The sequence below is a fragment of the Lepisosteus platostomus genome, chromosome 1, assembly GCF_059453375.1.
Source record: "Lepisosteus platostomus isolate fLepPlt1 chromosome 1, fLepPlt1.hap1, whole genome shotgun sequence".
Lineage (NCBI taxonomy): Eukaryota > Metazoa > Chordata > Actinopteri > Semionotiformes > Lepisosteidae > Lepisosteus > Lepisosteus platostomus.
In genome coordinates, this window is record NC_142611.1 from 68,749,507 (window position 1) to 68,774,705 (window position 25,199).

At 46.5% G+C, this 25,199-nt stretch overlaps 2 protein-coding genes across 3 annotated transcripts; both read right to left on the reverse strand.

Moving 5' to 3' along the window:
• Window positions 1-723: 723 nt before the first annotated feature.
• ormdl2 (ORMDL sphingolipid biosynthesis regulator 2) lies at window positions 724-8,334 on the reverse strand. 2 transcript variants are annotated; one of them, XM_088634812.1, is made up of 4 exons: window positions 8,200-8,334; window positions 6,247-6,421; window positions 4,968-5,119; window positions 724-3,374 (listed from the first exon to the last, which is right to left on the reverse strand). In XM_088634812.1, exons 1-4 carry the CDS (start codon window positions 8,289-8,291, stop codon window positions 3,239-3,241), a joined length of 555 nt encoding a protein of 184 aa, XP_088490938.1. In that variant the 5' UTR covers window positions 8,292-8,334; the 3' UTR covers window positions 724-3,238. The 2 variants fall into 2 exon arrangements, with proteins under 2 accessions (XP_088490938.1, XP_088490947.1); XM_088634821.1 differs by lacking the exon at window positions 8,200-8,334 and adding an exon at window positions 8,096-8,186.
• A 4,264-nt stretch (window positions 8,335-12,598) lies between these two features.
• LOC148678603 (uncharacterized) lies at window positions 12,599-19,239 on the reverse strand. The gene is made up of 4 exons (XM_088634835.1): window positions 18,960-19,239; window positions 16,645-16,749; window positions 15,409-15,549; window positions 12,599-13,972 (listed from the first exon to the last, which is right to left on the reverse strand). The coding sequence occupies exons 1-4, from the start codon at window positions 19,215-19,217 to the stop codon at window positions 13,796-13,798; spliced, it is 681 nt and encodes a 226-aa protein (XP_088490961.1). The 5' UTR covers window positions 19,218-19,239; the 3' UTR covers window positions 12,599-13,795.
• Between the last annotated feature and the right edge of the window lie 5,960 nt (window positions 19,240-25,199).

Genomic DNA, 25,199 nt, shown 5'->3' on the forward strand with positions numbered 1-25,199 from the left:
ATCTTAAAAAAAAACCCGTACTTAACGTTATCAGAATGTTACTCAGGTAATACAGGCTTCTGAGGTGATTTAAATGAACCTGTTACATGCAAGCAAATTTGATGCCACAGGGAAATGGGCTCAAGCTCTCTCATGCAACGGTGAAGCCTGAATTTGAATTCTGCATTGCTTTACGGTAGTTCAGAGCCCTAGGAAATCCCCCCCATCCGTATCAAAACACCAGTGGGTCTGGGGTAACCCCTGCAGGTCTGATGTAAGCACCTGGGATTTTCCCTGATGTGGGCAGTAGGCTGGAGAAGAGCCCTGCGCGTTCCAGCACTTCCGCAGCCTTTCGTGGAAGCCGGAGGAGCTTCTCACCTGCCAAGTTCTGTTCGTCTTTCTTTGAAAGCGCTTTATCTTTTAGATCAAGGAACACGATTCCTGGAGGGCCTTTGATGTGGGCTGGGTTCCTTCCTCATCCCGGGCAGGTGCAATTCGAACAAATACGGATCTCACCGCTGGAATTACAGGAAAACGGCGCCGCCGCTCGCACAATGCTTTGCAAGTAACTGTGCCTTGAATTGAGTGCCTCTTTTGAGCTCCTAACTAAAACACAAAAACCTTTAAACACCACATTACCACACTAAAATCAGTCCGTTCCTTCTTTGAAGGCCATTCTTGAAGTTTACGCTCCATATCGCCGCAACCCTCTTCCTTCGTGTCAAGGAAACACTGATGCAGCAATGAGATTCTCCTCATTTATTTTCAGAGAAAAATAATATACATGCGATGAAAAGCAAGACACTGGGCTCTCTTCCTAAGACATTCATATAAAACTTTTCTCCCACCTTTCCATGTCCTGACCCCCCCCCCCCGCCCCCGTCTCCTCCATGCCTTTGGGACACAAACCAAGACAAGTGTTTGGAATCTGCCATGTAGTGATAATTACTAAAAAAATCCTAAAAGCACAATAATAATAAAGCATCCAAAGAGTGCAGGTTAATATTAAAATACGGTTTGCCACGTTCAAAATCACTGGCATTTTTCTCCTCTTAGGAAATAAAAGGCCTCATTTTCCAAGAACGAGTCAACCCTCAACGGTTTACTCCTGTTGATTCGGTCATTGCCTACTTTTCTGACTGTTTTAGTGCGAACAAGTTTCTTGATTAATCTATAGTCAGTTTGACCATAACCTGGCACTTGAGAAGCCAAGTTCTTGTGTCTTTTCTCCACCACAGGTGCATTCAGGCACCACTCCGCTGCATCGACAGGTTCAGACCATTCAGATCGGCAGCCTCCTAGACCCAGGCTCTCTCAAGATGATTCTGAACTGCTGTTCAGAAACTTACTGACAAGATATAACCTGGACCCATCTGTCCATATGCATTCGCTTCCCCTGTTTTTTTTTCTAATTTAGAGTAGCCAATTACTGAACGGGGGGGGGGAGTCCTGTCATAGCAGCCTCTAGCACAGGGGAGACCCAAGACATCACAGATTGGCCAACTATCGTCAACTGGCAGGACTCCCCCACCTCTTTCTCACTCAGTTGAAACTGTGAGTCCCAGGGCTCTAACAGCACAGAAAAGGCATCAGATGTAGCTGAGTGGGCACATGGTCAATGCTATGGCTGTCGACTAGTGACTTTGTCCAGCGGAGTGAGCGCCTGGTCACTCCAGTGACTGCCCGTTAGTGACAACACAGCCAAGTGGGCACCTGGTCACCCCTATGGCCATCCACTAGTGGCACAGTCCAGCAAAATGGGCATCTTGTCACTCCAATGGCCACACACTGAAGACAGTCCAGCAGAGTGGGCATCTGGACACTCCAGTCCAGCAGCTAAGGCCTTATTAAGCTGAAAACAAGGCCTGATGGAAACTATTCTTTAAGGCTGGAATAGTCACATTATACTACAATTTTATATGTATGCAGTGAGACATATGGCATTTGAAATGATATTTTAACAGTTTTACAAAGCAAATACTGATAATGAAATGTGCTGAGCACTATAAATAGCGACTGATCCACAATATAAACTGAAATAAAAGCAAATTGCAGCCATTCCTCGGGGTGTTAAAACGACTGTTGACGCAAGGATCCAGAAGCAAGCACTTGGCGCGACTGGATTAAGGAGAATTGTGATTGTACTTCTCATGTGGAATATTTCCATTACATTCTTGATCCCAGCACTGGCCAGTACTGTTTTGGACTGGAGTAATAAATAAAATAAAAGCAACATTCTCAATTTATGCACATTTATCTAAGGACATGGTAATAGGAAAGAAACATGCAGAATAAATACAAGAATGAATAAATAAATAGCAGGCAACTGCACGGGTTATGCTACCTGGCAAGAAACTGGGGGTTTGCGGGGAGCGGAGCGAAAGAAGAAATGTATCTGACACTCCCACTCATCGTTGTGAAAGGGAGCACCTGTGTTCTCAAGGTATTTAAGGATGGGGAGAAAACAGAACAAGCAAGACAGATCTACAAATGAAAAGTGAAGCTCAGAATGCGAAGATGAGAGCCCCGGTCTGAAAGGCACATTACTGAACAGCTGTCAGGTTTTGAAGGAGAAAGGCTTCCCTTCTGCAGAAGTGCAATACACAGATGTTTACTAGATGTCACAGAACAAACTCTGAAGCCTTTCTGATCCACAAAATCCCACGTTCCCACTAAAAAGTGGAATTATACCATTTTGTTTTTCAGGTGCCTGTAGCACTATTTCATAGATTTGACTTTTGGGGGAAGCAGCTAATAAACGTAGTGCGGGCTGCCGCTGCGAAAGACGCCCTTCTCGTGTTGTGCACCAACATGCTGGGGAAAGACGGGACAAGCGCCGTGACCTCCCGTCGCACAGACGGGGCGTGTTCACACCAGTGCAACACCCTTGGACACAGCGCGATCGGGCTAGAGGATCCAAATCAGATCCACTTTTAACTGCTCCAGACTTGGCTGCTGAGAATGAAGAGCATACACTGGGAACAGGAAAGATCAGTGGGACGAGGCCAGACGCAAAGACGTAGTAATCTGTGAAGTACGGACATGGGGACCGGGGACTTGAACCCGAGTGCGGCCCTCGCAAAACAGAGCTGTCCAGTGCTGTGTGGTGCCTTTTCAGATCATAGTGATCCTGGAAAATTCTCGAATTCCCGCCGGGGCAGAGATCCCAGATTCCCTGGTCTCCCTCCCACTGCCTCGTCAGCCACAGAGGAAAATGAGTCTGTACTGCAGAGACGGTCCGAGCTCTGGTCCAGTCACGTCAGTACTTGTTTATCCCAAAAATCCTGACTCCATGAAACTGCGGGAGCTTAGGCAGCAGCACGCTGAGCAGCGAACAGGTGTTGACCAAGAAATGTGTGGCGTCGTACTTTGTGTAAAAGCTGGCCAGGATGTATCTGAAAAGGGTGAAGGAGAGATATCATGTTAAGTCACTTTTCCCATGTCCTTGATCACATTTCCTGAACTGCTTGATCCAGATTGGTCTGTATTAATTTTCATAGTGCTACAGTCTTCAATACACTGAATGTCGCTTAATTACTGGGCACACTCTGGCTGTATGATTCATTATGCAAATTAATGAAGAATTCTCAAGAGCTGTTCTCTCGCTCTGGTGCAGAAATAGCCATTCTGGTGCAGAGTACACCTGATCCATGATTTTGTCTTAGCAGCGATAGGCTGACTTAGGCACTGCGTAATGCTTAATAGAAAAAAATATTTCCTTCCAGAGAAGTCAACTTTGAAGTGTGTTCAAGGTATCCCAAAGCGTCCGAGATGAAATTAAGGCAGGTGTACTAGTCGCCACCAAACGCAAAGCCCTAGGTATTGCTAGACTGCTGGATTAGCACTTCTGTCCAAACTGATTAATACAGGAAAGAGGAAGTTTCTATCTAGAAATGCAAATGCTCATCCTTTTAGGTTCACAGCCCCTCTCCTTTCCTTCAAATGGCACAGACTGACAAAAACCACAGGGCTTGACCTTTAAAAGAATCGTCCCGTTTCCGCGCTGTCGTCTTGCATAATCTGCACCCCGCCACCTAACAGCGGAGCTCTTCCTCCTGCTCGTTTCCTTGAGCTGGTGACATCACACGGCCACGCAGCCGGATCAGGGAAGCCCTTCACCTCAGCGCTCGGGAATGCCATATGGAAATGTTTCCCTACAACGATAACCAATGTGCAAAGTCACCCTGCTAAGAGGAATGACAGGACAATGTCTAGACTCTAGAGCCTCGTGTCCCTAGTGCGCATTTTCCTCCACCTGTTCTCTTTCCAGATAAAGCTTGGCTAGAATCCCAAAGCCATATTTATGCGGAAAATTAATTATATTTTCCGTTTCACACCCCTATATCATCTCCAGCCAGTCTTACGTCTTCACATTTCTATCATAACTTGCAGCAGACTGAGAGTAAATGAGCTGCTCCCTTGAAGGTAACTTTGACCACTGTCTTTCAGAGCCATTTTCCCAAAAACGAGCATTTAGGAGTCGAATCTTTGACTGCAGTCCTTACTCTCATGGACAAGCACTAAAACATGGCTTTTAAAGATATGCAGAAGGTCAGCAGTTCTTTCTTTACACATTGTGCCCCTAAAAAAGTCATATTAAAAGCAAAGGAAAATGAATCTGGAGAACAACTCTTGAAGAGCTTTGGGCAAAGTAGATCATATTAATACTGTCCTGAGTATTTCTCTCTTGAGGCATTAAAGGACATGATGTAAACTATACAATCATGAAAAATGTATTTTTTCTATTCCCTAAAATAAATGCGGAGCACAAGTCCCCCGCGATTAACAAACCATTCTTGTTAGCGGACAAATGCAGCTGTTGATGGAGGTGAGGAAACTCTCCCTCCCCTCCTCTCGGTCTCCCCTCAACCATACTTCGAGGGAGGAGGCGATGTGCAGAGAACCAAGCCACCAGTCAGACAGGATCCCTGCTGGGGCCGACACAGAGGACGCAGCAGGCAGGAGGCGAGGCGGCGGGCGGGTCTTACAGCACGATGGGCGAGATGGTGAGGAATTTGCGGGAGGAGGTGAACTGGATGCCGTAGTCCATCTGCTCCCAGTGGGTGAGGAGGCGAGCCTTGCCCTGGTCCGGCGTCTCGAAGGGCGTTCCCTTCACCGTGTGGAGGAACACGTACATCACCTGCGGGACAAGCCGGGCGTCAGACACAGCGGCTGCAGCGCGAGATTGGAGGGGCATCATGCCGGCAGACAGGAAGGGGCAGGCTGGCAGCAGGGGCACAGATCCGGTCGCCTGTGGAGAGTGAAATCTGGCTCCGGCCTGGGGTCATTGCTCCGGGGCAGGCCTGGGAGAATTCTGAGCCGACACCCGCCGTTGTACGTGATACCGCAGAAATAGCTGAAAGGTGGGTTGACGTCATCGGGTATAGGGACTGGATCAAGCAGACTCTTCAACCCCCCCATTCATGGTAATAAACCCACTGCTGCTAAGCAGGTGTGAGCCTGGTCAGTACCTGGATGGGAGACCTCCGGGAAAAACTAAGATTGCTGCTGGAAGAGGTGTTAGTGGGGCCAGCAGGGGGCGCTCACCCTGCGGTCCATGTGGGTCCTAATGCCCCAGTATAGTGACGGGGACACTATACTGTAAAACAGGTACCGTCCTTCGGATGAGACGTAAAACCGAGGTCCTGACTCTCTGTGGTCATTAAAAATCCCAGGGTGTTTCTCGAAAAGAGTAGGGGTGTAACCCAGGTGTCCTGGCCAAATTTCCCATTGGCCCTTACCAATCATGACCTCCTAATAATCCCCATCTATGAATTGGTTTCATTACTCTGCTCTCCTCCCCACTGAGAGCTGGTGTGTGGTGAGGTACTGGAGCACTATGGCTGCCGTCGCATCATCCAGGTGGGGCTGCACACTGGTGGTGGTGGAGGGGAGTCCCCATTACCTGTAAAGCGCTTTGAGTGGAGTGTCCAGAAAAGAGCTATATAAGTGTAAGCAATTATTATTATTATTATTATTATTATTATTATTATTATTAATAGCATGGATAAACACAGACTATAAAACCCTCTGGAACACTGTTACAATTTGGGCCACTGTGGCAAATACACCCTGTGTGTGTCTCATTCAGTGTTCTCCGGAAGTGGCCATCTCAAACCTTCACTGGACTGTGCTGCGACTCCTGGCATCCCCACACCCCGACACTCGTCCGTGGGCTTTTACCAGCCCGTGGGCAAGTGGCAACACTCGACACCCGAGCACCGGGCGGGGAGGGGGAGGGGAAAGGGCCGTCACGTTGGGGCTCACCAGGTTGTGGATGACGTTGGTGAGCGTCCACACCAGCGGCACGCTGAAGAACGGGATGCTGAGCAGGACCACGTGAAGAACGGCCACCAGGAGCAGGTAGGCCAGCCAGATACCCCGGCTGTTCATCACCCGCGTGTTGGGGTTCACCTCGCTGTGCGCCACCCCTACGTTCATCCTGCAAACAGCACACAGGCCGGGAAAGCAGGGTGTCAGCTGTCCCATTACTCTGCCAGTACAGTACCCGACCCGGACTCAGCCCCACTGAATCGCACAGTAGCAGAGTGTCCGCCAATGCTTCACAGCCGCTGGCTCGCTATTAATCCCCACGCAGGGAGCTGGGGTTCCCAATACTGGGTGAAAGATCGTTCCCTTTCCATCTTTTCAGTGCCTGTGCACGCAGAGCCTAGAAGAGGCAAACACCATTGTAGGGACAGGTTCTTAATGGGTGGAAATTGTGATTTATTGGTTGAACAGAGAAATATTATTTATTGTAAAACACTGGCTACTTTTTTCTACTGATCCACCGCTTTCCAAAGACATTGATGAATTGTCTCTGTTGAAGGGTGAGAAATGAGTACAGAACTGAGAGGCATCTGCGAATTACTGAGAGAAATCATGATCGAGCTATAGGCCGAAATATATCGTTGTTGTTTTTTTTCTGAAGCAAAACTAAGTTGTCACACGTACACCTTACTGGATAGAAGAGTTAGCCTCATGCATATGGAAATCTTACAAAAACTGAAATAAAAATGTTTGTGTGGGGTGTGAATTTAGTACAGTGGACATTTTTGTGAACAGAAACCAGTGTGTCTGTGATAAGAGCTTTCTGTTCTTGCAAGGAAGTGACTGAACCCCAGCAGCTCTGTCACACATCCAGTACAGGGGTTCCCAGCCCTGGTCCTGGGGCGCCTCTGGATATTCTGTGTTTTACTCCAGCCGTGTTCTTAATCACAGGCTAACAGACTTCTTTATATTTATATTCGGGATACATTAGTAAATTTCCTTTCAACTCCTAAAACACCGAATGGGACCCAGAAGTGGTACCAGCTCAGGTACCTCCACTGAGGAACAGAACTGTCCTCATCCAGGTGGGCTGGAACTGTAACCAGATGGGCTCTGCAGAGTCTGCAGGAGGGGACGGTGGGATACAGGCCTCCCTGATCACCTGCTACAAGCTGTTTAGCCAGATTGAAGGGTAAACAAACTGGAAACAATAGGCTTAAAGAGGTGTAATTTGAAACTCAGGACTAAGCACAGAAAACACGTGATCCGAAAGCAAATCAGCAAGCAGATCCATCGAGGTCATCACCTAGCAATGGCGAATTGTTACTTCGTGCCCCGTAAAGTGTTACGATTCGGAATGACTGACTACGTGATCCAAGGCTCCCAAAAGCTCTGTACCTGTCCTGGTGAACAAATTACGACAAACAGACGCCGTTCAGCCAGTTAACAGTTGTTAAACGTGCAGGGCGACGTGTGGGGACGAGGGGACTGTGCACGTATGTAAATTCCCGGAGCGGTACGGCCTCGTCCACAAACTCAAACATGGGACCAAGAGCCGAGTCCTTTCACTTTCCGCACAAGAGCGCCCAGCTACGGTAACGCCACGCTCTGTTTCGCCGGGGGAGAAGGAACAGCGTTTTCTAAATCAAGGTAAAATCAGAAAAGACGCTCCCTGTGGCCACCCACTCGGTTGCCCATTCACAAACCAGCGCCTTTCCGCGCAGTGAATGAACGGGCGTCTCGTTTGAAACAGACAGACCAGGAAATCGCCGAGACACGTCCCTCACAGCAAACTCCCGGGAGCTAAATCCAGCTACTTTACAGTTTGGAAACGTAATAAACACACCTGCCCACAAAAACCCTAGGGTTTCAGATTGGCCGTTCAATTCTGTAACTAAAAAACACCCCACAAACAAAGCCCCACAAATCAAATCATTCCGGTCCTCTTACCTTATGATGGAAACTGTAACCAGGAAATCTTGTACTGTAATAGAACCCGCCCTCGTCAGCCCTGGATTGGGCCAATGGTGGAATAAGGACATTTCGGCTGGTCTTCAGAAACATCAATCATAAGACTCTCTTTGCGATGATTGGCTCTTACATTCCATTGGAACACAGTGTTAGTCAGTCCCTTCTGCTTTTAACCAGCCTGGCCCCATATCATTGGAAATATAAAGTAACATACAATACTGCACATACTTTAGATATTCTTTTTTAAAATATTCTCTGCTAATGTTTCCCATTAGAAATAATATATCAAAAATTAGACCACGGAAATTAATCCAGTATGAACTAAATTTACATATAACTTTGTTTTAATAACAGCCCAATTTTAATTTCAAGGACATTTTTATATCATATACATATATGTTTATATATTGAACGTTTCACTCAACTTTTCAAATATTTTGGGAATATAATAGAAAGGCAACAGTCTGGTACAAATCCCCTTTGGTGTAGCTGTCAAAACATTGAGACAATGTCCTGGAGTTTCAAAAGCCCTGGGGGAAATTATCTGTTATAACGAACAAATAAACCTGGGTTGTGCAACACAATATTGGGAAAGAGAATGAATAGCGTTTAGTCACGTTTGCGTCCCTCTGAGCACATTCCAGTGATCTAATGCGAATTTTCATCGGCGACCGCCGTGCGCAGCCGAGCGTCACAGACACGAGTGGTTCGCATCCACCAGATGTACACTCCGCCCTCCCAATCCACAGACTTCCCCGCCAACGCCAGATACAGACACGCGTGCCTCCTGCTACCTGCGCTGTAATCGCTGTACGTGAAGAGAGTTGAATACAATGTACCTAAACTGCTTCTGAAGAACAGTCCAGTATTTAACAAGCCTCGTTTTTAATCAGTCAATAGATGTATGCGCGCTTTTCCAATCTCTCGCATTATTAAGCACACATTTACTAGCAAAAGCATGGATTTTAACACGACACTGTTGTAACAGCCTAATGCTAGGATGAAGACATAAAAATCAAACCACTGGGAAATATCGTCTTTATTTATTTAAATAACTATAGCATCATCCCTATTCATTCAGACTATATATATCCATATATGCTCCATTTCTGTAATCCAAAGGGTTGTTTGTGTGCCTATTCTTACCTGTATATCGCCATAGTAGACACTGCAGTGTAGTTTTAACAAGTTTAAAATCCAAATATACTTTTTTTTTAATATGTAAAACTCTTACATAAATATTGCCTTGTTGTAACGTCTCTTTGAAGCCGTATTTACCTGATGCAAACCAGGGGATAAATATTCTGAGTACTGTTTGTCCATAGTTTAGAAATTCCAAAAATCCAATAGAACAATAATTCCGCTCTGAGGAAGTCGTCATGACGTCATGATAGTAAAGCGAACGAGTGACGTATTGAAAACTCCCATCGAAAACAATACTAAAATATAATTTGTCATACATTTTAATTATTATAATGGCACGTTATTTTATGCACAAAAGGAAGTAGTCTGGGAAGAGACCTATGTTTGAGCATTTTAAAATGGATGTAAAGGAATATCTACAGACTATTTCACAATGTAAAAATATGAAAGCGGTGCGGACGTTATCTTTATTTTGTTAAAACTGTTTTCATAATTTCAATAATTTTGTAATATGTACCCCTGACGATGTTTTTGTCTTGAAATGTTATATGTACTCTTGCTTGTATTGTATTTTTTGTTATTGTTTATGCATAAATTAAAAAAAACCGTGATGAAAACTCAAGTTCCTGTTTGCCGGGAGGACACCGGACAGCACGAGTGATGGTGTTGGAGGCTACGCCGGGGTCCGTCAAACTGAGGGATTTTTAGCTTCAGCTTCGGGGAAAGTAACAGTTCTGCTTACCACTGACCCCCCAGGAAAGAAAAAAAAACACAATAATAATAATAAATGAAATTAAGGAAGCATTTTTTTTATCACTGATGTGACTAATCCTGAGCTATTACCAAAAGAATGCTTCCGCCTAGGTTTGAAATAGCGCTGAATTAAACGCGGAATGTTTGATGACACCGACCTGCTATGGTTTCCTCTTCTGTGCATAGATGAGGTCTGTGTTTGTTTACTGTGTGGCTATCTGGGCCTGTCAGATATGGATATGTATAGGGCCTATTTTAAACCCTGGGGCCATCATTTCTGGGCATTTTCCAAAACGTAGGTCTGTATAGTTTATATCATATAGTAGTTCAGGTGGGTAGCTGCGTCAGCATGCGCAGGCTGTAAAGGAACAAGTAATAGGTTGATTCCATGCTGAAAAGAGAAGAGAGAAAACACAACGTTTCGGCCGTGGAGCCTTCTCAGGGCAGTAAGCAAAGGTAATGTAGCAGGAGAACAAAAGCTGGGAGAGAGGAGGAGCGAGGGGCAGGAGCAGGGGACAGAAAGAGAGGCCAATCAAGAGGTGTGAAGTCAGGGTAGGTGAAGCGAGGTGTGAAATGAAACCTACAATGAATAGAGAGAATTTAGAAGAAAAGTAGTCTGTCGTTGAGAGAAGGGGAAGGTGTGATCCTAGCTGCAGAATAGCTTTAGTTTCTGTAGTCTTTCTGATGTATGAGTTCGGAAAACTGTCTTTGAGAACACAGACAGAGAGATTAGTATGATCATGGTCATCAGAAGTGAAATGAGAAACAATGGGCTTGGAGAGATCTTTAATCTTCACAGCCCTGACATGTTCTCTGAAGCGGTCTCCGAGTCTCCTTCCTGTTTCTCCAATGTAGATGGCTGGGCATTTACTGCAAGAGATACAGTAAATAAGGTTGCTGGAGGTACAAGATGCTGTCTGGGTGATCCGGACTTGTCCTGAGGGGCCTTGAATGAGTGTGGTGTTGGATGTGTACTTGCAGGTGATACAGTGAGCTCTGTTGCAAGGGAAAGTGCCTGGTGTGGATGGGTGCTGAGGGCGGTCAAGGGAGCTGTGAACAAGGAGGTTACGCAGATTAGGTGGTCGGCGATATGAGATGATGGGGCGGTCAGAAAAGAGGGCCCCAATGGAGGGATCATCCTGTAGAATAGGAAAGTTGTCGTTAATAGTCCTGGCGATAGGAAGTGTGCTGGGGTGGTAGGGAAGCACCAAAGGAATGCGGTTGTTACAGCGGGAGTTCCTGATTGGGTTGATGGTCCGAGGGCTGTTTTTGGCTTGGGCAAGGGCCCTGTCAGTCACACTGCTGGGGTATCCCCTGTTGATGAAAAAGGAGTACATTTTGAGGGCTTGGTTCTGGAAATCGGTGTCATCGCTGCATAATCGTCGTAGCTGAAGGAACTGTGAAAAAGGGAGAGTTTTTAGTGTGTTTGGGGTGAAACGAGCTATACAGGAGATAGCTGTGTGAATCCATGGGTTTGTAATAGACCGAAGTAGAGAGTCGGGGGTAGTTGATGGAGAAGTTGATGTCTAGAAATGGAAGAGTAGTGGAAGATATGTTAACCGTATATTTGAGGGACGGGTGGAAGTTGGTGAAATGATGCAGCAAGTGCTTAAACTGGTCGTTAGAGCATGTGGCGGCACCTACGCAGTCATCAATGTATCGCTTGTAGAGGTCAGGGACATAGCCAGTGTAGGAAGCGAAGAAGCGTTCTTCTACCCAGCCGACAGAAATATTGGCATAGCTGGGTCCCATTCTGGTGCCCGTGGTGACTCCACTAACCTGTTGGTAAAAAAGGTTATTGAATGAGAATGTGTCCAGTGTGAGAACCAATTCTGCAAGGCGTACCAGGGTGTGGGTGGGTGGATCAAGCACTGTGCGTTTGTCCAGCGTGTGCTTGAGGGCTGTAAGGCCGTCATCATGGGGAATGACAGTGTACAGAGATGTGATGTCCATGGTAAAAATGGAGCATTCGGGGCCCTGAAATTGAAAATCATTAAAAAGTTGGAGCGCGTGGTTGGTGTCCTTGATGTATGAGAGAGAAAGCTAACAGGGCAGCGTGATGGTGCAGTGGTTAACATTGCTGCCTCTCAGCACTGGAGCTCTGGGTTCAATTCCAGAGCTTGGATGCTGTCCGTATGGAGTTTGTATGTTCTCCCTGTAGTCATCAGGTACTCTGATGTTCTTCCACAGTCCACAGACATGCTGGCAGTTTAGTTAGCTTCTGGGAACATTGCCCTGGTGTGGGTGTGTGTCTGCCCTGTGATGGACTGGTGTCCTTCCCAGGGTGTATCCTCCCATATTCCCCTCAATTAGAAAATGGATGAATAGTATAAGGATAATCTGATTTAGGCCTTTCTCATGTTTTGTCCAGCTACCTGAGGCCCAGCTCTTTCTTTTGCTCTGTCCTGTGAGATTCTTGATGATATTCCTTTGTCAATCAAGATGAAAAGCATTCACAAAAGACAAGACGCTCACCCAATAGTTTTCATTTTCAGAAGCTGTTTTATTTATGTTTTCCATATAAATATGCTTAGGCTGTAATATAAATAAATATTTTCTAGAAATCACTGAATAAATACATTGTAGAAAATGAACATGCCATATATGCTGTATGGTAACCACAAAAATAACATAATAAATAGACCAATAAATATGCACTTTAATAAATAAATAGAATAGCCCACATATATTTTATAAAAAAACCTCAAACCCTATAGCTGTATAATGTGACCCCCAGCAAAGCAAACACGTAGGAATTGGGAAAACAATGTAAAAAGGATTATTGTATTCAGAAATACTAACATTACCTCCAGAGATTAAACGTCTGCAGGAAAAAACTAACTTACAGTATAACCTCCTTAACTCAGAGGTTTAATTTTTTTGGCATATGAAAGGTGTTAATTAAGTTTACAATGTGTTTTGCAGGCTGGGTAAATGTTACAAGTCCATGTGCAGGGTAGCTCTCCAGATAGCTGTAACATCCTTTGCTATAAGCAAGTCTTATCACCAGCAGTTACTGTCCTATTTATTGCTGCTAATAAATAAATAAATAAGTTAATGACTGTTATTTTTTTAAATAAAAGGAAGACTAATCTGACTGAAAGCTTTACGAAATGGCAAAAAAATGTGCATTGGTAATATACACTATTACTTTTATGCACTATAGTTGACTGCCCTGTGTTATAGATTACTATTCTGCACTTTTACTCACAGTGATGCACTATAGTTTACTATTCTGCACTATTATCCACTGTTCTGTACTATAGTTTACCATTCTGCACTATTACTCACTGTGATGCACTATAATTTAAAGTTCTGTAATATAGTTTACTATTCTGCACTATTATCCACTGTTCTTAACTATAGTTTACTATTCAGCACTATTACTCACTATGATGCACTATAGTTTACTGTTCTGTACTATAGGTCACAATTCTGCACTATTACTCACAGTGATGCACTATAGTTTACTATGCTCTACTAGGCCATTTTGCTACAAGCAGTACTTGCCAAGAGTAAACTGCAATGGTGCGAGTCCCCGCCTATGGATTGTAACGCCCAGACAGACTGCAGTCCTGACAATAACAACACTGTTGGGCAGCAGGTTTCGGGGGAAGCTGGAGCTGCTCAGCTCCTCCTGGGGGTGTAATACTGAACTCGTCTGTCTTTGCCGGCGGTTTTAGCTGGGGGGACAGCTGTCCTGAGAGCCGGCGTCGTGCGTGGCGGGGTCGCCGGGGCTGAAGACGCGCGCTGCGATGGTGGAGAAGGACAGCAGACGTTCCACACTGTACTGCTGCAGCTGCCAGAACATCCACCTGCTCTCCTGCCCCAGCAGGCTCCCACTGGAGACCGGCTTCTGCAAAAACAGATCAGACAGCAGGTTAGGAGCCTCACGCTCTTTCTGTTGGGCTAGAGACCCCTTTTTACCCTACAGCCTTCCAACAGGCCCCCTGCCCCTGCTCTGCCGAGACTTGCAATATTATTATTAGGCAGTAATAATTATAGCCATAAAAACATTTAAATACTGATACAATATATGAAACCCGGACTTCACTTCTGCTTTTTCTGAAGACCTTTGCTTGGTTTCTGATTGTCTTCTCTTCCACAACACAGGAGAAACAACCCTTTGAGTGTGTGTGTGTGGGGGGGGGGTATAATAACACAACAGTCATGTAGAAGACGCAGTCAAAAGAATTTACAGACTATCAGTGAGATCAGATACCAGAGCTCTGTTGAAATAAGCAATTTTGTAATAAGGCTGGGAATTTTTCATATCGCCTCCTGTCTGATTTCCAGAAGTGAGCCAGAAGCAGTAAAGTGATCACAAAAACCCACACTAACTGCCAAATCTGCTCGGATACGTAAGGACTGCCAAAATGGTGCATCATTCCAGTTCCCAGCAGGTCCGGTTGAGCTTATTAAGGTCATTTTCTGCTCACCGAGTACGTGAAGGAATGAAAACCCAGCGACACTGCAGCCCCCAGGACTGGAGTTATGCACCACTAGGCTGACTACATCTACTGTGCGCTCTGACATTAGGAAGTTACTTATAATTTCAAATGTTTAGACAAGGAACTGCACTATCAGGGCTCTCATGTAAATATGCACATTCACTAGTGGAGGGGGTCTCCAGGTCTGGTCCTGGAGAGCCCCAGTCAAGCCTTAAAATCATCCATTTCTAAAGGTCTGAGACCGTTTAAATACGAACAATTAGACAGGTGATGTTCAATTAAGTAACACCAATCACAATAATATCCTCTGTTTCTGAAAAGCCTGTGTTTGTTTCATTGAAAGAATACTTTTTAATTGATAAATTGTTTAAACATTCCTGCTTTTTAAGTAACAGGTGACCTTTGAGAGCAACTTAATCTGGGAGACCCCTGCTCTAGGCATAAAGCAAGCCACAGTGAGTCCAGATTTCCTGTGAGAAACAAACTCCTAACCAGTGTTATATACAGTAGGATTCCTGGTTGTACACTGTACAGAGTGGTGTCAGACACTAGTAGTGGGCAGTGACAGAGGATCCTGTCCTGTAGCAATCTGTGTTCCCAGTGAGCTATCTTTTCATCCAGAGAGGCTGTGCAGATGGAGATTCATAGCTGTCTTTGTGTGCAACTGTTAGGTGCAGGCTGAAATTGATCAAGAGCCTATATTCTATATGCATCACCCTGCTACTTCACTGGGCTTGCAGTGTACTGAACCCCAGCTGAAACTCTCTTAATCATAACCAACCCACAGACTGCAGCAGCCTTTGCGATTGTGTGAGCAGTGCAGCATACTGGGTTTACTCACCCCAAGTAGTCCAAGGAGGTGTTCTATCACTGTGGTCACCTGCTGAGCCAACTCTTTCCAAGGGGAGTCCTTGAACAGGTCACGATCCCCAAAGAGCCTGGAGTAGTTCTGGAGAGCGCCGGCGATCTTGCTCAGACAGGGCTGCAAGAGAGGGGCTGGTCAGTGGGGCCGGACCGAGGTCAGCCGAGAGTGACCTGTGCGACCGTGAGGTGCCCCCCAAGAAGGGATGGGCGTCTCTGTTTCCTACATTCACGGTGACAGCCGCGGCGGCTGTTTTTATTGACAAAATCCACAGCAGATTTATGAGAAGCTCTTACACCTGATTGCACAATGACCTAGTTTATACAGTGTCAGCACGTCCTGTGTAATGGCACATAGCCAGGTTTCTGATTACCTAAGCTGTGTGAGGTCAGTGCGCCTTTAACTCCACATGATTTCAGATGAATGAGACGAACCAGCAGGCACTTATAAATAAGAAATAATAATAAACTTTATTTTATATAGCACCTATATAGAAGGTGGATTCTCAAAGCGCTTTACAGCATGACAACAACAATAAATAAAAAGAATACACAAGATAAAACACACTTACAATACACAGAGGAGAGCGTGGATGGTGGTACTAAGTGTAGTAGGAGAAGAGGGGTAAAGAGTTGAACCAGTTGAGTAAAGGCTCTTCTAAACGAGAAGGTTTTGAGTATGGATTTGAAGGAGTTTAGAGAAGGTGACTCTGATATCCTTGGGGAGAGAGTTCCAGAGCTTGGGGGCATAACAGGAGAAGGCCCTGCCACCCATAGAGTGTAGACGGGCTTGGGGGAAAGTTAGGAGAACCAGAATTAGATGAGCAAAGGTTGCGAGGTGGGGAGTAGGGCGATAATAGTTCAGACAGGTACTGAGGTGCCAAGCCATGCAGAGCCTTATAGGTGAGCACGAGGATTTTAAAGTCCACACGGAATTTGACAGGAAGCCAGTGCAGGGACTCCAGGATAGGAGTAATGTGATCACTTGCACCAGACCTGGTGCTAAAACAATAAAGAAACCCAAAAGCGCTTTCCAGCAGACCCTCACCTCACCAGACAGCCATGCAGGAGCTGGGGCTGAACTTTAAACCCGGGTCAAAGCAGAGGAGCCCAGTATAAAGAAACAACAGACGGCCGCAGCCCAGGCTTGGAACCTGACTCGGGTGCATATTAGCACATGTGCCAGAAAAGTGCCAGGGGGTTTCGGTACACTTACCTCGGGATCAGACTTCAGGCTCAGCGGGTCGCATCTGTCTGCGCTCTCCACCAACAGGACACCGCCCTTGACATCCTGATGACTGAGCCGGGACTTGTCAGGGAGCTGGGAAAGACAAGGGCGCATGGTGAAGCAGAAAAGTGTTGGGAATATCAGAGCCATGGAGCACGCTGACCCAGGGAGCTGTCTGTCATCCCTGCCAGGCTGGAGAGGGGAGCCCTCTTTATAAAACTGCAGATTCCACTGTGAATTCAGTCCCACACAGTTAGATCTAAAAGCCCATTTTTACACCAGGTTAAGTCAGCACGGGACGATTAATCTCACAGTGGCCACTCGGCTGTGCACCCATGAGCTGTAATATCAGCTTTAAAACTGTTTCCAGCTACAATCAGCACATGAACCAGTAACACAACATGACCAGCTCTGCTGATGTCACACTGTATTAAAACAAGTTGGCCGTCGCCCGTCCTCCATGTTGGACAGATGTCTGTGGGGCTGGTGGGTAATGTACTGTATAGCAAAGCGCAGTGAAACCAACAGATATGTGCAGGATAGAACAGCGACAAAGCAAATTCCGTGAGTAAACACAGTAAAAACTAGAAAAACGGCATAAGTCCGGTGAAAATGTATCGTTTGCGGATCTACTAGAAGATAAGCTGAAGCTAACCTCTATTGTGCGTAAATTTGAACATTTAGCTACAAGAGGCTCATTTCATTTAGGCGGGTATCCAAAACTACCAGCCATTCTTGTTAGAAAACGTTGCGCCTGAAGCGTCGGTTTTAATGCGCCGTGTTAGATATGCGGAACGTCGCTTCCTAAAAGCAGCAGAACGCCGTTTCTTTCGCCGTGACCGGAGCTGTACCAAAGCCCGTGGTGGCAGGGAGCGCTATCTCAAGCTCAGGAGTGGGAGTGGGGTCCACACCTCCGTGTAAGGGGTAGAATGTGAAGGAATCCCGGGACCTACAGTACTCGCGCTCCCGACTTCCAGTTTTGCGTCGGCTGGCGCCCTGCGCCGGACCCCGGAGCGAAACCGTGAGAATCGCAAAGCAGAACTGAGCACTGGAGAGCGCGAGCAATTCCATTCCTCGACAGAGCCCGTCCAGAATCGGAGCTCAACCACGTGTTGCCGTCGGGGGTAAACACGGACGTCCAAGAATCTGCATCTGCAAAATCTACACCGGAGCGCCTGCACATCAGGAGCGGAGAAGAGCTGTTCAACGGCTCTGATGTAGTCAGACGCGAGCTTCGGGTTGAAGTGGTTTCAACCGCTTATTCGAAGTATAAAATCTAGTCGGTGCTGAGAGGGGGAGCTGTACCTTGGCGTAGCGGTAAGCGCCACAGTCTCCAGTTTTCGGCTTCTGGGTGCGATTCTAGACTATGGCTCCATAAGTGAGGAGTTTGTTGAGGTTTCTCTGGGCACTCCGGTTTCCTCCTAACGTCCGCGGACTGTGCTGGCTGCCTTCATCGCCCCTTCTCGGTTCGCTGCGCCCGCGACTGCGTCCCGTCTGAGGTGCCACCCTGACCGGTGCTCCGAGCCTCCAGGATTCGTTCAGGATCGCCGTGGCTGCCGGCAGGAGTCGGCTTCCTTCTGACGAGGGGGGTGGAGCGGGCGATCGCACAACGAGCCCGAACGGGGCGAAGACAAGCGGGGCTCGAAACCCTAGGCGGTTGAACTTAAGGGCGTAGGGAGTTTGTCGTTCGTCGCTTGTGACAGGTCGTGCTCTTTGTAAGTACTGTAAATGACCTAGGAGGTGATCTGAAAACGCAAGCTAGAGGTGCAGTTAACGATACTCAAAAACCTCTCGTCGCCTGTTATTTCTACGCTGTTTAATTACGATTTTTTAAGTGTACTGCGAATTATTGTTCGGCACTTATTCCTTAATTATACAGTACGTTGTTTATTTGTTACCGAATAACGGTCTCTGTATGCAACGTTCAATGTAAAAAAAACTCCAGTGAAAATAAGGAGACAGCCCCACATTTCCAGGGAAAGTCTTTGGTGTATGAAGGTTTTATGTCAAACGCGTGTTTGCAAGCTTTTTGTACAGGACCCTGATGCTTTGAATGCTCTGTATCCGTTAGATTTACACGTAGCTCGTGTTTAACAGCTAAGACCAGAACCGTGTGCACGAATTTGTGGCGGAGCCGTTCAGCTTTCCATGTTTTAACCGGATTAATGTTTTCTTACGCGATTAGGTTGCCACAGAATTTCGGAAACCCCGGTGTCTGTCAGTTTTAAATCAGCTAAAACGAACGGTTCCTTGTGTACCGCCACCACGACAGTGACATTAAGGATAAGAAGGCTGGTGCTTACCATTCTGGCCATCTGTCTCGCCAGCCCGTTCAGCTCCACAGAATATGTCTTGAACTTGTCCCATTCCTTAATGGAGTCCCCGCGCCCTTCTCCGAGCCCTGTCAAGCCCAGGACGAGGCAGACCAGCAGAGCGGCGCCAGCTCCGGACGGTGAGGGCATCGCGACTGTTCTCCGCTTTGTGACTCTTCTGGTTCCGCTACACCTGAGCTTGACGAGGGAGGCGGCGCAGCAGAGATTGATGTCGTCCCGAAGGTGCATAGCCCGAATTTATAGGGCTTGCAGTAGCAGGGTGACTCACGATGAGGTACACGCCAGGAGTTTCCCCGCGCCGAGCCCGACAGGTGTGCTGCGAAGCGGCGGGGCGGCGCTGCTGGAGATAAAAAAAAAGTTTCATTTTCTCAGCGTCTCTGTCGCCGTGTCTCACAAGTATTTCAAGCTCCTTAAAGAAAAGTTAAAGACTTTTCGAGGCAGGGGGGGAAATGCGAGCCTTTCGAGCATACGGTAACTGTAGGCCAGTGGTTATTGCATTATTCGTCGTTATTAAGATTGGATTGACATTTTTATAACCCAAGAGATTAACAAATAATTGTAATACGACACGTACACCCCTAACCCCAACACACTAACTTGGTGGATTCGATACCCGGTAAAGATTAATAAGGTTTAAGCGCAATTTTGTTTCTAACTGCAGCAATATTAGCGACAGGTCTACAGTATATACAATACATTCGTCTTTTATTGTGTTTAAAAACTAGGGGGTCACGGATTAGGGGGCATTCCCGGAGATGATGATTATTGAGTACAGAACTGTGACAAGGATTCATTTACTGCCTTTCACCGCAAATAGGACATTCTGTCGCTAATGGGTCGCCTCGACTGTTGCCATGGCTCAAAGCCAGGGTGACGAATGGCGAAGACCGACGAAGCTGGGGAAGGAGACATGCGATCCCATCGTGACAACACACTCGACGGGAAGCTGGGCGGTGGTGCCCTGGCTCAGGGCTCTCGCGTCGCTCGGTTCCCGCAAGGAAACCGGCAGCCGCCAGCGACCATTTTCCTCATCACTTCCGCCGCCTGAAAGACTGGAATTATAGCGTCTGGTGAGATCAAGACGACGAAATGGTCTTGATGGTGATTATGGTGAAATACCGATTGACTATCTAGGTGCGCTATGTCATACAGTACAAGTGGCCCGGTCATTAAGGAAACATAAGTTTAGCTATTGCGATTCTGTAACAGGATTTCTAAAATCTGAACTCAATAAACTATGGGAAATGGTAAAATGGTACTTTGTTTTAGGCGAGGGGGTGTTTAAAAACAATTCTCCAGACTCCGGGCCTCAAATAAGTCAATAATCAATCTTGAGGAAACGGCTCGAATATCTTGGTATTGAAACTGAAACACAACTGTGGAAAACGTGTACCTCGACATTGAGGTTAAACTCTCATCTATTATTGGTGTCACGACACAATAATGTGTACATTTAAGCACCATAACTGGAGTTTTTATTTTCATATATAGGATTAAACTACATCTTTTTCATTGGGATCTGAGCATTATTAAACAAAAAGTGGTTCTATTTTCACTTACATAGGCAATGTATTAGTGTTTTTTTGCAACACTATTTTGAAAATATTCACCAAGGTGCCGTTTCATTATAGCAAGACGGTTAGCAATTCGGTTTATGCAGCTTCAACACGAAGTGCCCGAGCTGTCCTTGACCAGACGACAATTCTCACAACAAACAACAGGGGGCAGTGATCTCATGTACCGTCCATGTCTTTTCGACAAACAGAAGCATGAATTGAACTTCGCCGAATGACACAGATACAACTTTGGACGTAACAGGGAAAATAGTGGGTTTACTTGAATTTCCAGTCACCTTTGAAGCTTTGAAATACATTTAAAAAAGTTGCTTCCCTTATCTAACATGGCGACACACAGTGACACAGCCACAGCGACGCCCTGTACATTAACTACTGAGCCGGCTTGCCTGTGCGCCTTTAATTTTACTCAACGGTCCGCAGTAGCAGAAGCGCCCCAGAAATTGGAAGTTTTTCTTATTTACACCCCACTGTGTAAAGGTCTTAAGACGGAGGCTGCTTCCACACCGCGAGCCCCCAGCCGGCCCGCGTGACGAGGGCTCGGGGCAGATCCGCGGTGCGCGAGTCGAGCGGATACACCGACAGCTTCGCCTGAGGAGGAGACCCGCCCTGACCACTCCTGCCGGTACAGCCGGCTTAGGCTGTTTCAGCTCGGCGCCAGCCCTCAGTCCCAGCCCTGGCTCATGGTTGAAATAAACTCTGGGCCCACAGGAGCTGGACGCCTGCTCACACCCCGGGTGAGGACGCCCGTGGGCCCCGGAACAGCAGCTGCCAGCCCTGCAGACATGTCTCCCCGGCAGCGTGGGAACAAACGTCCCCAAAATGGAGAACAACCCCCGTTGTTATCTTTTTATTGTATGGTGTAGGTGGACCTTTTGGTTCAGAAAGTCTGAAACTACTTGTTTGGGGTCCATTTTCACCCTTTGTGGGGTTTCATCTGAATGTGTGTAGAGGCTGTATGTGTTTATGTGTGTGAGTGTGTAGAGACTGTGTATGTATAGGATGTGTGTATTTATATGTGTGTATTGGGGGCTGTGTGTGTGTGTGTAGAGGCTGTATGTGTTTATATGTGTGTGAGTGTGTAGAGACTGTGTATGTATAGGATGTGTGTATTTATATGTGTGTATGGGGGCTGTGTGTGTGGAGGCTTTGTGCATCCCTGTTCACCTCAAGGCTATGTGTGTAGAAGTTGTGTGTGGCTTGGGCTATGTGTGTGGAGAGTGTTTGTGTATGTAGGGGGTTGTGTGTGTAGAGGCTGTGTGTGTATCCCTGTTCACCTCAAGGCTTTGGTGTAGAGGCTGTGTGTGTGGAGGGTGTTTGTGTGTGTAGGGGACCATGTGTGTAGAGGTTGTGTGTGTAGAGGTTGTGTGTGGAGGCTGTGTGTGTAGAGGTTGTGTGTGGAGGCTGTGGGTGTGGAGGCTGCATGTGTAGAGGTTGTGTGTGTATCCCTGTTCACCTCCAGGCTGTGTGTGTAGAGGTTGTGTGTGGAGGCTGTGTGTGTATCCCTGTTCACCTCCAGGCTGTGTGTGTAGAGGTTGTTTGTGGAGGCTGTGTGTGTAGAGGTTGTGTGTGGAGGCTGTGTGTGGAGGCTGTGTGTGGAGGCTGTGTGTGTATCCCTGTTCACCTCCAGGCTGTGTGTGTAGAGGTTGTGTGTGTATCCCTGTTCACCTCCAGGCTGTGTGTGTAGAGGTTGTGTGTGTGGAGGTTGTGTGTGTATCCCTGTTCACCTCCAGGCTGTGTGTGTAGAGGTTGTGTGTGGAGGCTGTGTGTGTAGAGGTTGTGTGTGTGGAGGTTGTGTGTGTATCCCTGTTCACCTCCAGGCTGTGTGTGTAGAGGTTGTGTGTGGAGGCTGTGTGTGTAGAGGTTGTGTGTGGAGGCTGTGTGTGTATCCCTGTTCACCTCCAGGCTGTGTGTGTAGAGGTTGTGTGTGTATCCCTGTTCACCTCCAGGCTGTGTGTGTAGAGGTTGTGTGTGTGGAGGTTGTGTGTGTATCCCTGTTCACCTCCAGGCTGTGTGTGTGGAGGCTGTGTGTGTAGAGGTTGTGTGTAGAGGTTGTGTGTGTGGAGGCTGTGTGTGTATCCCTGTGCACATGTAGCCGCGATGTGTAAGGTTCCCTAGCATTCATTCCTTCCCAATTCAGGGACTAAAGTGGTGGTGGGGGAGGATCACTAAAACCGAGAAATTTAGTAATGAAAAATAACCTAAATCTTAACCTGAAAACGAGAACTGAGTCAGGTATTCAAAGTATTCTGCAAGGGGCCTTTGTCGCGAGGGAATTCGGTGGGGATATCTCCGCCGAGTCGGCACCCTAGCCACCGCTGAGCACACCGCTGCTGCAGCTGCTTTCCCCCTGTGGGAGTCGGACTTCTCTTTCATGTGGCGTTTTCGATCGCTTTCATATTCAAACGAGGTGGCTTTGTTCATTGTGTTCGTGCCCGTAAGTCAAGCCACAGCTGACTCATCGCTACGGCGCTAGCAGGCTGCTGGCATGAACGACGGGTGTCCGAGTGAATGAAGCCAGCTCACAGGGAATCCACTCCTCCAGCTGCTGTTTGGCTTTTTTTTGGGGTCCTAGTGCCCCAGTATAGTGACGGGGACGCCGTACTGTAAACAGGTGCCGTCCTTCCGGTGAGACGTAAAACCGAGGTCCTGACTCTCCGTGGTCATTTAAAATCTCAGGGCGTTTCTTGAAAAGCGTAGGGGTGTAACCCCGGTGTCCTGGCCACATTTCCCCCCTGATCTTTACCAATCATGCCAACCATGGCCTCCTAATAATCCCAATTTGTTAATTGGCTTCATCACTCTGCTCTCCTCCCCACTGAGAGCTGGCTGGCACATCATCCAGGTGAGGCTGCACACTGGTGGTGGTGGAGGGGAGTCCCCATCACCTGTAAAGGGTGTCAAGTGGAGTGTCCAGAAAAGCACTGTATAAATGTAAGGAATTCTTGTTGCTGTGAGGCCTGAATTCCTCTGTGAAGAAGCCAGGAATCCCACACGCACTGACGTAAGCTCCCACTTTGATGTGTGTCCCAGCAGTATATTTGTATGTAACCTTCGCCATGTTGTCCGTCATGTTTTTAGCCTTTCATCCTGTGGTCGTACAGTTTTGGGAAAACACCAAATATAAACACCAAATATAACACTTTATATAACATTCAGGGGTGTGACCAGGAACCCAGAAGACTGATGCTCATGGCATGGGCGCAGAAGCAATGCCGGAAAATCTTACATGTCTGCTGTTTCTAGGAGTGTTAAACCAGGAGAGCTCTCTACAAGGAGATAAACTTTGTTTCCAGCAAATTGAGGCCAATTGCAGTAGTACCTGAGTAACAAGCATGAAAAGGCACGATCATTTTAAATCTGAGGGACTTCATTAAATGTGCACTTGTTGGTTGAATTCTTACTGTGCCTGTACAATTGCACTCATACTGCCCTTAATCAAGTGATACATCATTGCACAGTTTATGGCCAAAGGTTTTAGGTAAAGGTGCAAATTTGCAGCCAGGTCTAGTGCTGATTGCTGGAGTTTACAGTAGCAAGCCCAATTCCCCACAACCTCAATTGAACCCATTGCTTGTAACCTATGAACTATAAAGACTTCATTATTTTCTGTATGGCTGTGAGGCACTCCTGCCCCAGCCAGTAGGGGTTGCTCTCACCATTGTACCAATGGCTTGGCCACCGTGCTGGAGCATGGAGCTCTTACTGAAACTGCTCGATCTTTTGGATCCTTCAAGGAACTGCTGGGGCAAAAGAAACACCCTGATGGGCGAACACCCCTCCTCCAGTGTGGGGCTTTCAGACATTTTTAGGATCACATGCATGTTCTGAGGATCACACATGTGTTTTTAAGATCACACTCATGTTTTTAAGATCATGCTCATGTTTTTAGGATTATGCTAAAGTTTTTAGGATCAGACTCATGTTTTTAGGATCATGCTCATGTTTTTAGGATCATGCTCAAGTTTTTAGGATCACTCTCATGTTTTTAGGATCACACACCTTTCTTTAGGATTACGTGCTATTTTGGGATCAAAGTCATGTTTTTAAGATCACACTCATGTGTTTAAGATCACACTCATGTTTCTAGGATCACACTCGTGTCTTTATTGCTGGGCAGCATTAAGCAGGAGTGAGAGCTAGTGAGATGGGGAGCAACACACCTTAGCTAAAAAAATACCAGTGAGAAAATCACATCAGTGGCATATATACCAAACTTTCCCGCTGGGAAAACCTTTTCTTCTCATGGATGGTTTCATTCATTTCAGAAATAGTAAGTCAATAAATGAGTTATATAGCCTCTATGTGTATATCTCTAAGCAATGCATTTAATTGAGATCACGCAAATGCAAAATAGATAAACATAAAATAGAATTTTAAAAATAAAAATAGATTACTGTTCAGCTTGCTTTGATTCTCCTTTTACCTCAACACAGCTCAACACATATGGGCTTTTGGTGAAATTGTATGTGAGAACACACTCCAAACTGTCCTTCATGACTTCTTGTGTTAATGAGATTAGTTCATGTGTCACACACTGATTTTTCTCTCCTTCTGAAGTTCAGAAAGTGTTTAATTCTTTATGGCAAGAATACCAGATCTTTCCTTTCCCAGGCGTGTTATATGTCACTCTGCA